At 40.2% G+C, this 11,517-nt stretch overlaps 1 protein-coding gene across 1 annotated transcript in view; it reads left to right on the forward strand.

The window, feature by feature from the left end:
* ano8a (anoctamin 8a) overlaps window positions 1-11,517 on the forward strand; it is a 66,518-nt gene that overhangs the window by 40,344 nt on the left and 14,657 nt on the right. Inside the window, 6 exon segments of the mRNA XM_037681519.1 lie at window positions 4,263-4,317; window positions 4,707-5,262; window positions 6,984-7,151; window positions 7,222-7,413; window positions 7,515-7,646; window positions 8,931-9,041. Coding sequence (XP_037537447.1) covers window positions 4,263-4,317; window positions 4,707-5,262; window positions 6,984-7,151; window positions 7,222-7,413; window positions 7,515-7,646; window positions 8,931-9,041 — 1,214 coding nt within the window.

An 11,517-nucleotide genomic window follows, 5' to 3' on the forward strand; every position in this document is an offset into this window, starting at 1 on the left:
CCCAAAGCTGAGAAACATGTTATCTCTAAACAAATGAGAAAAGCATTTGATACCTTTTCTTGCCCATATACAAAATGAAGAGTGTACAAAATAAGGGAGGAAAAGACGATTATTACAGATTGGGGCCAAGGCAGAGGCGGACCCGAAATGCCGTCTGAATTGATGCCATATTTTCAAAGAGCCAATTAGAACCGGATTATCTGTATATTTTGATAGAGCGAAAGGAAGAGATGCTGAAAGTGAGGTAGAACGACATGTTTGAGCCTCAAGATTGCACCAAGTAGCGTGAGGATCTTTCAACCAATAAATGTACTTCCGAATATTGGCTTCCCAATAATAGAACATTAAGTTGAGCAAAGAAAGACCACCACTGAGCCTACTCTGTTGTAGTAAGGTCATGCTAACCCTAGGTGACTTGTTTGACCATATAAATGAAGAAATCATTTGATTTATAGTTATGAAAAAGGATTTAGGTAAAAACAATGGGATACATTGAAAAAGGTAAAGAAATTTAGGAATAATATTAATTTTAACGATATTAATCCTACCAAGAAGTGATACAGGGAGGTTTGCCCATTTTTGAAAAGCCAATCTTACATGAGTAAGCAAAGGATTAAAGTTTGCAGCTTGAAAGGCTTTAAATGAGCCAGTAATATGCACTCCCAACTATTTGAAGCCCGAACGGGCTAGATGGAACGGAAAGTCAGACTGTCTAAGCTCCTGCACTGCTAGGTTTATGGAAAACATTCACTTTTTTTAATATTAATCTTATACCCAGAAAAAGAGCCAAAACTTTGAAGTATTTCTATAAGAGAGGTGAGTTATTGGATCTGAAACGTATAATAATAAATCGTCTGCATGTAAAGCAACCCTATGCTCTGTACCACCACGAGTTACCCCCTGAAACAGGGGAGAGGTTCTAAGGGTTACAGAGAGAGGCTCTATTGCTAAAGCAAAGAGCAAAGGAGAGTGGACAACCTTGACGTGTACCGTGTGATAAAGTAAAATAGTCAGAGTTCAACGCATTGGTATTCACAGATGACTGCAGTGAGGTATATAAAAGTTGAAGCCAAGAAATAAAATTGCTACCGAAACCAAATTTTCTTAGGACAGCAAAAAGGTACTCCCATTCCACTCTGTCAAATGCCGTTTTGGCATCAAGAGAAATTATAACCTCAGGGAGACTGTTATAATTTTTAGAATATATTATATTAAAAAGAGTACGGATATTAAAAAAAGAATGTCTTCCTTTGATGAAACCTGTCTGTTCACCTGATATGATCGACGGGAGGACTTTTTCCAAACGAGAGGTTAGCAGTTTAGACAAGATTTTAAAGTCTACATTAAGCAGACTAATGGGCCAGTAGGAGCTGCAACAGGCAGGATCCTTTCCCTCTTTATGTAGTAAAGAAATAGAAGCCTGTCTGAGTGTTTGAGGGAGACAGCCTAGTTTTTGTGATTCCTCAAAAACTGACAATAATAATGGGGCCAGTTTCATGTGAAACTTCTTATAAAATTCAGGGGTGAATCCATCTGGGCCAGGGGGATTTCCCAGACTGCAAAGACTTGATTGTAAATTACAGTGCCTTGTGAAAGTATTCGGCCCCCTTGAACTTTTCAACCTTTTGCCACATTTCAGGCTTCAAACATAAAGATATAAAATTTAAATTTTTTGTGAAGAATCAACAACAAGTGGGACACAATCTTGAAGTGGAATGAAATTTATTGGATGTGTCAAACTTTTTTAACAAATAAAAACTGAAAAGTGGGGCGTGCAATATTATTCAGCCCCCTTGTGTTAATACTTTGTAGCGCCGCCTTTTGCTGCAGTTCCAGCTGCAAGTCTCTTGGGGTTTGTCTCTATCAGTGTTGAACATGGAGAGACTGAAATTCTTGCCCATTCTTGCAAAACAGCTCAAGCTCAGTGAGGTTGGATGGAGAGCGTTTGTGAACAGCAGTCTTCAGCTCTTTCCACAGATTCTCAATTGGATTCAGGTCTGGACTTTGACCTGACCATTCCAACACCTGGATACGTTTATTTGTGAACCATTCCATTGTAGATGTGTCTTTATGTTTTGGATCATTGTCTTGTTGGAAGATAAATCTCCGTCCCAGTCTCAGGTCTCTTGCAGACTCAAACAGGTTTTCTTCCAGAATGGTCCTGTATTTGGCCCCATCCATCTTCCCATCAATTCTGACCATCTTCCCTGTCCCTGCTGACGAAAAGCAGGTCCAAACCATGATGCTGCCACCTCCATGTTTGACAGTGGGGATGGTGTGTTCAGGGTGATGAGCTGTGTTGCTTTTACACCAAACATATCATTTTGCATTGTGGCCAAACAGTTGGATTTTGGTTTCATGTGACCAGAGCACCTTCTTCCACATGTTTGGTGTCTCCCAGGTGCTTGTGACAAACTTTAAACAACACTTTTTATGGATATCTTTGAGAAATGGCTTTCTTCTTGCCACTTTTCCATAAAGGTCAGATTTGTGCAGTGTACGACTGATTGTTGTCCTATGGACAGACTCTCCCACCTCAGCTGTAGATCTCTGCAGTTCATCCAGAGTGATCATGGGCCTCTTGGCTGCATCTCTGATCAGTCTTCTCCTTGTTCCAGATGAAAGTTTAGAGGGACGGCCGGGTCTTGGTAGATTTGCAGTGGTCTGATACTCCTTCCATTTCAATATAATTGCTTGCACAGTGCTCCTTGGGATGTTTAAAGCTTGGGAAATCTTTTTGTATCCAAATCCGGCTTTAAACTTCTCCACAACAGTATCTCAGACCTGCCTGGTGTGTTCCTTGGTCTTCATGATGCTCTCTGCACTTTGAACAGAACCCTGAGACTATCACAGAGCAAGTGCATTTATACGGAGACTTGATTACACACAGGTGGATTCTATTTATCATCATGAGTCATTTGGGACAACATTGGATCATTCATAGATCCTCACTGAACTTCTGGAGTGAGTTTGCTGCACTGAAAGTAAAGGGGACGAATAATATTGCACGCCCCACTTTTCAGTTTTTTATTTGTTAAAAAAGTTTGACACATCCAATAAATTTCATTCCACTTCACAGTTGTGTCCCACTTGTTGTTGATTCGTCACAAAAAAATAAAATTTTATATCTTTATGTTTGAAGCCTGAAATGTGGCAAAAGGTTGAAAAGTTCAAGGGGGCCGAATACTTTCACAAGGCACTGTATAACCACTCCCAAAGCAGGGGGTGCATCAGTTTCTGTTGCAGTCAAGGCTGTAATAGTAGGGACATCCAATTTGCTACTGATTTTTTTAATTAAAAGCTTTGTGTGACATGCTAAAGATCCCAATGCTTTGCTATGCTATATCTAGCTATACTAGTGCTAAAGAGCTCAAACCACACCGAGCGTCCGCCATTTTGTGAACCGAAAAACAGGAATGAGAGACAGCCCATGTCACGTCAAGGGGCCTCATTCCCTTTTTTCTTAAAGAGACACACGGTTGGCTCCCTCACTATCCATCCTTTGGTTCAAACCATTTTGTACTGTCATCCAGTGGTCAAAAAAGGTACTACACACAAAAATTAACCAACATTTCTTCTTAAATTTGACAATTACTAATATTGTCAAATTTCAAACAGTATTATCATTTATTGCAATAATTTTTGAGACAATTAATCGCCCAGCAAAATTTGTCATTGTGACAGGCCTAGTATTGTTGTACAGATCATTATACCTCTATAGTTAACTGAAATGAAAAACAGCAGACTACACGTTCTATTTTGGAGAATAAACTTAAAAACAAAAAAAGTATACTAATTTTAAAATTCATTCCAACTCCATGTTTCTGAATATTGTTATAGAGCAGTGAGAGACTGGAAAATATCTGATGTATCCATCCATCTTTTACCCACTTCTTCCTTTTTGGGTCGTGGGGGTCACTGGCACCCATGTCCAGCCATCACTGTGTGAGAGACAGGGGACACCCTGGACAGGTCGCAAGTCCATCACAGAATATCTGATGTAACTTTTCACAAATAATGAAGTGAGTTGGCAACAAGTTTACATCACGACTAGAAAAAAGGCACTCCAAAGACACGCACACCAAAGGAAGGTGAGGTGTGAGGAAACGGGTTATTTTTTCTCAGCAAACCTGAGTGGAGCAACCCGACATTATCAAACTGGAAACAGTTACAGGTCGGACAGGTTGTCTAACTGCTAAGAAAAGGAGATTTCTAGTTTCCTTTATTACTTTCTTTATCACAACTAATTTTTAACAAGTGAGAAAACTAGCATAAGCTCCAAAAGTTTGTCAAAAACAACTTTTTGAACAAACTATTGTTTAAACGATTGATAAAAATCTATCCCAGTAATCCTTAAAGTCCAGACAGATATGTAGAGCTGGAAGAAACTAAAAGTCAGTCTAGATCTATCCTGCAAGTTTATACTGCATTACAATGAAATCCACTGTAAGATGCAATGATGTGTGCTGTGGTTCCTTTAGGATAGGGTCAAAGCACAGGTGAAGCGAGTCTGTCAGAATAGATGATTTTTCATTACTTCATGAAAGTTTCATACTTGCATTCCCTGTTCATTTCTAGTCCAAAAAAAAAAAAAAACCACTCATCTCATAAACTACATTGACTACAAATCCCTCTGTGACAGAGAACATCAACGTACCACTTGTTCCTATGTGAATATCTTATTCACATGTGCTCCCCAAACACAGCTGGACTTATTTGTGTGCTATGTACGTATCTTTACAGAAATGCCTCCTCTCTTCACAGATGCTGGCTACTTTATTGATTTTCCGCCAGTTTCTGCAGAACATCAAAGAAGTCCTTCAGCCCTACCTGTATGAGCAAAATAAGCTGGGTGTCTTCACCCCAAAAGTGTTGTGGGAGCTTCTTCAAGCCATCATACTCAAATATGGTCGCCTGGCTCTGGGAAAGGCCCAAGCCTCCATGACATACTATTCATTTTTGGGACCCAGAGGAATTTCAGATGGCCATATTGCAAACTGTAATCCACAGCCAAAGAGAAAAGGCGATCTGAAAGCTGGTTTTAGGCTCTCAGAGGAGGAGTGGGACATGAATGACAGCATCATGAAGCAGCGGAAAGTCAGCTTCACGGAGAAAGTAGACTATCAGGATGTGATGACAGAAGCACAGCCAGAGGATGAAAGTTTTCTAGAGGACAGTCCAACATTGGTAGAGGAAGGAATGAATCCATCCAGTATTTTTGACAGCTGTGATGAGGACAGCGACTCTGAATCACAAACTCTGGTATGTTGCGTATACAACACTGTTATCCCCACTGGAAAGCTCAGATATTGACCTGAAAATGGGTGTGGTAGTAGCTGAGATAGATTTTAACTAACAAATCTTTATTTAAATCTTTACAATTAACTGTTTGAGTCAAAACTGTTTGTTAGCACAATATCTCATGAAACCACTGGGTAAATTTTATCTCAGAAAATAATAATTGGAGGACTATTTATTACTCAATAACTTTTAAAGTTAGTCAAATTCAAGATGACCAACAAAGCTAATTGACAACAAAATAATTGCTATAACCCATTCATTTGTGATATTAGCAGGGTGCCAAGTGAGGAGCTGTGGTGTTGTATGAGAATATGGAGTGGCAGAGACACCAGATTCCAGATAAACTGGTACAAGACATGTAAAAAGACATCAGGACATGTTAGACTGGTACAGGACATATATGAGGACAACAGGACAGTGGTGAGATGTGATGTAAGAGTGACAGATAGCTTCAAGGTGGAGGTGGGAGTGCATCAAGGATCGGCTCTGAGCCCCTTCTTGTTTGCTCTGATAATGGACCGACTAACAGATGAAGTCAGTCAAGAATCCCTGTGGACTATGATGTTTGCAGATGAAATTGTGATCTGTGGTGAGAACAGGGAACAGGTGGAAGAGAACTTGGAGAGGGAGAGGTATGGACTTGAAAGAAGAGGAATGACAGTCAGTCGCAGTAAGATGTGTGTGTGTGAATGAGAGGGAGGCCGGTGGAACAGTGAGGCTACAAGGAGCAGAGGTCACAAAGGTGCAGGACTTCAAATACTTGGGGTCCACTGTCCAGGAAAATGGGGACTGTGGTAAAGAGGTGAATAAGAGAGTCCAGGCAGGATGGAGTGGATGGAGAAACATTTCAGGAGTGTTTTGTGACAAACGTGTGTCAGCAAAGGTCAAAGGAAAAGTTGACAAGACAATGGTGAGACCAGCTATGTTATATGGTCTGGAGACAGAGACATGGACAAAAAGACAGGAGACAAATCTGGAAGTAGCAGAAATGAAGATGTTGAGGTTCTCCTTAGGAGTGACAAGGATGGATAAGATTAGGAATGAGATCATCAGAGGTACAGCACAGGTTGAACAACTGAGAGATAACATTAGAAAGGCCAGACTGAGATGGTCTGGACATGTCCAGGTTAGCTGCAGTGGGTATATTGGTAGAAGGGTGTTACAAATGCAGCTGCCATGAAAAAAGACTAAGATGAAGGCCAAAGAGACTATATTTGAATGCAATTAGAGAGGACATGGAGGTAGTTGGAGTGAGGACAGAGTAAGATGGAGGAGGATGACTCGCTGTAGAGACCCCCTGAAGAGGGAACAGCAGAAAAAATATGAAGAAGCCAAGATTCATTCACAACACATACTCAGAGAAAGAGAGATCCTGCACTGTCACATGAGATTGTGCATGAAGTTACTTCCAATGTTTTATAAAACTGTCATTTCTCAACATAAGATGATCTCAGTCTAAGCTGGTGGATGATATACACTCCTTCAAAGATTGCCTTCTATGCAGCCTGTCAGCCTTGTGCTCGTGGCTTATTAGCATTGTAAAAAAATGTATAAAAATCCATTTCACCAAATGTGTGAAAATGTGTTTCAGTTGTCCATCTAATACACCTTAGGATTATATACTGTATGTCTCAGCAGTTGGTACAAAGAGAATGACCCAGTCACTCTAATATTTTCTTTAGGACAACACTGGCGTGTCCTCTCTAAAGGAATCGGAGTCCATCTGTCAGAGGAGAAAGAATGTAGGTGAGGAGAAAGATGACAAGAAATCTTGGATTGATCCACCAGAGGAACCTAAAACAGTCACTCTGACCCAGGCTGAGATTGAAAGCTGTATGCAGACATATGAGGTAGGACGCATTTAAACAATCTCCTCCCATGGTAAACTGTTTCTCTGCAAATTGCATTTAATCTCCACAGGGCACAATTCAGGATTACCAAGAGATGTTCATCCAGTTTGGCTATGTGGTGCTCTTCTCTTCTGCCTTCCCCCTGGCAGCCATGTGTGCTCTTATCAACAACATTATTGAGATCCGAAGTGACGCCTTGAAACTCTGCACCAGCCTTCAGAGACCCTTCGGACAAAGGGTGGAGAACATCGGGCAGTGGCAGGTCAATGTTTTGTACTGGAAAATGTCAGAAATGCCTTTCAGGCGACTGTTTGGGCAGCCAGTAAATTGATTTGTCTCTCACTGCGTTTCTCTCCACACCAGACTGCAATGGAGGCTATGGGCTTGATAGCCATTATAGTGAACTGTTACCTGATTGGTCAGTGTGGGCAGCTGCAACGTCTGTTTCCCTGGCTTAGTCCTGAGATGACAATCATCTCCATTGTCTTACTTGAGGTATGTACTGCGAAGTAGGGCAGGGAATCTGTAGGCCAGTTATGATTCAGATTGGTTACCAATGCATTTTGTTTACTTTGAAACATATATAACTCTGGCTTATACATAAACACTGATTTATATATATTTTCTGCCTAATGAAGAGAGCACAACACATATGGCAACAAGCCCTATTAATCATAGGCTGCTGACCAACAATTAGTTGAAATTAGTCATTACAAATAGTGAACATTAAGGTCGCTAAAGGGATTTGATCCAGATGCAGGCACACACAGCTCAAATAAAATTAAACTAATTTATAATGTAAAGGAAAACAAAAACCTGACATGGTAGTAGCAACTCACAAAACCAAGTATATAAGGATAAGGCCCTGGGAAAAAAAAAAACAGTCAACACAAAAATCTGAGAACTGTCATTGGCACGTTCACACTGGGAGGCAAGAGTTTGGACAAATGGCCTGGAGACCATCCAGAGTGCAGGAATAGATCAGAGGGACAGCCCAGAGACCTTACAGAGGTAGGCAACAGTTCAGACAGATCCACAGTAGAGGGCACTGCAGTGGAAGACAATGTACAAGAGGTAGCTGCAGCTAAAGGCTTGGGGACCACCAGGGGCTTGGTACCCACCTGACCCACCTGAGGCTGGCAGCTGCTGGATGCGAGGCAAGTGGGGCTTCATGACCGACCCCCATGGAGACACATGGAGGTGGGGCATCATGGCCATCCCCCAGAGACACAAAGGAAGGTGGAGCATTGTCAGCGACCCCCACAGAGACACAGTTTAAATAGAATGGAGGGTGAGTGGAAAATGATGGCACCTGGGAATTGGAAAACAGGTGTAAGTGGTAACTGACTGAAGAACTGAGGAGGCTGACTGAGAGTAAAAATAAGAACTGGCAATAAAACACAGGAAGCTGAACCAAAACACAAGGGACAGAAGAATAAAACATAAACCACAAGAAGAAATTAAAGTAAAAGATAAAGTAACAAAATTGCCAAAAATACAGACTCTTACGATAAATTCTAGTTTTGCATTAACAACATCCTGTCACTGGAAATACATACACAAATCAAACCTTTCTAAGTTAAAACTAAAGGTGATGAAATGCAGTTAAAATTACCCAGGAACCTGTTTAAGTACAAAACATCTGAGGAGTTTGTAGTGTGTGTATGGTTTATCTGTATCTATCCATCTGTTCAAAGAATAATACAAAATTTAAAGAAAATATCATTTGTTCTTTGATGTAAGTTTGTGTTGTCTCTTTGTGGTCATTGTGGTTTCCAGCACTTTGCAATCCTCCTAAAGTACATCATCCATGTTGCCATTCCTGATATCCCTGGCTGGGTAGCAGACGAGATGGCCAAGCTAGAGTATCAACGAAGGGAAGCTTTCAAGGTATAACTGCATCATAGCTTGAAAGACCTTCTAACAAAAGGCTCGCTCTTGGCTGCAGTGTGGACATGTTACTGTGTCTTTGTATTTGTGTGTGTCCTTTGGTCTTTTGATGTGCATCAAAAGGATAGTCCAGTTATTTTAAAGTGAGATTATGTGGAAAAGTTATATTTTACATGTTGTTAATAACTTTTAGATCAGTCTCAGTATTAAAAAACAGAGTTTAAGTCTGACAGAACCATGAGCCAATGACCGATCCTCTTTACAACATTTGAAAACATTTCTACAAACACTATTTTATAAACATTTACCCCACCACAAGCTTCACAATATCACGGCTGGTTAGGTTAGATCCAAATGCAGGCAGACTAGGAAAGCACAAAGTGAAAATAAAACCTTTATTTTTGAGAAAAATTAGAACAAAAGGCTGATGTTGCATCAACAACTTACAATAAAATCTGAGGAGTGGAAACCAGGGAGCACGAGTAGGATGGAGACGTCTGAGAAACAAAACTGTTGAACGGTTGATTGAAAGTGGGAACACCTGGGGTGAATGATGATTGGAGGACAGGTGAGGGTGGTAGTCTGACTGGGAGGACACGGAGGAGGCTTACTGAGGGTAAATGGAAGATGGAACAAGAATCACAAAACCACAAAAGATTAAAACTGAACATGAAAACAGAACTCAAAGGACAAAAATAAAATCACCAAGAAACACAGATACAAATCAATATTTACAGTGGTCCTTGAAAGTTTGTGAACTCTATAATTTTCTATATTCATAAATGTGACCTAAAACATCATCAGATTTTCACACAAGTCCTAAAAGTAGATAAAGCGAACCCAGTTAAACAAATGAGATAAAAATATTATACTTGATCATTTATTTATTGAGAAGAATGATCCAATATTACAAACATGAGTCCCTCGTTTATCGCGAAGGATTTGTACCCTGTAGCCCCGCAATAAGTGAAAAACCGCTAAGTAGGAATACGTAGTAGTGCAAGTAGTAATTAAGTTTATTTTAGTAAATATATGTGTGTGTGTGTGTGTGTGTGTATATATATATATATATATATATATTTTTTTTTTTTTTTTTTAAATACAGGTTAGTCCCATATACGCTGCCTGGCCCAAAAAAAGTTGACATCAAAAACAAAAAAGTCACACTAATATTTTGTTGGACCACCTTTAGCTTTGATTCTAGCATGCATTCACTGTGGCATTGTTTGGATAATCTTCTGCAATGTCACAAGATCTATTTCCATCCAGTGTTGCATTAATTTTTCACTAAGATCTTGCATTGATGACTTGGCACTAGGCATGATGGGTGCATCACCTCACCTGCCTCTCTTCTTACCCTGATGCACCCATCACTCTGGAACAGGGTCAATCTGGACTCATCAGACCACATGACCTTCTTCCATTTCTCCAGGGTCCAATCTTTATGCTCCCTAGCAAATTGAAGCCTTTTTTCCAGTTAGCCTCACTGATTAATGATTTTCTTAAGGCTACACAGCTGTTCAGTCCCAATTCCTTGAGTTCCCTTCACATTGTGCATGTGGAAATGCTCATACTTTCACTATTAAACATAGCTCTGAGTGCTACTGTTGTTTTTCTTCTATTTGATTTCACCAAACGTTTCAGTGATCGCCGATCGCGATCATGCATGTTTTTTTCCGGCCACATTTCTTCCTCAAAGATGATGGGTCCACACTATCCTTCCAGTTTTTAATATTTATTTATTAACCCTACATGTAGTCTCATTGAGCCACAAGAACTCATTTTCAAGAGAGACCTGTTTAGGGAGCAGATGGTGGGGGTTAAGGGCCTTGCTCAGGGGCCCAGAGTGGGGCAAGTGAGGGTGGAGGGAGGTGTGGTTGTTCCACCTTTTCCACCCACATTTTGATGTTGACGGTACCGGGAGTTGAATCTGCGACTTTCTGATCACAGGCCCATCTTCTAACCTCTGCGCCACCACTCCCCAATAATAATGCGTTGGATGGTTCTTAACCCAATTTTAATAGTTTCTGCAATCTCCTTAGATGTTTTCTCTGCTTGATGCCAATGATTTGACCCTTCTCAAACAGACTGACATCTTTTCCATGACCACGTGATGTGTCTTTCAACATGGTTGTTTAAGAAATTATAAGTAACTCATTGCACCAGTTGGGGTTAAATAACTTGTTGCCAGCTGGAAGATAATCGCCCATGCAGTAATTATCCAAGTAATGATTAAATGTGACAACTCTGATTTTACACTTTAACACCACTTACACACAGTTTTCAACTAAAAAAAGTAACGATTAAATCCGACAACTGATTTTACATCAGACACAGCATTACTATGGTTAGCCGGTAGAATACAGATCTCAAACACAAGCTAAATGTCTATCGTTTCTACCGTGAATCGTATATATCACGCATTGCTAATATATATATATATATATATATATATATATATATATATATATATATA

The sequence above is a fragment of the Nematolebias whitei genome, chromosome 9 (genome assembly GCF_014905685.2).
Source record: "Nematolebias whitei isolate Nwh7 chromosome 9, NemWhi1, whole genome shotgun sequence".
NCBI classification, from domain to species: domain Eukaryota; kingdom Metazoa; phylum Chordata; class Actinopteri; order Cyprinodontiformes; family Rivulidae; genus Nematolebias; species Nematolebias whitei.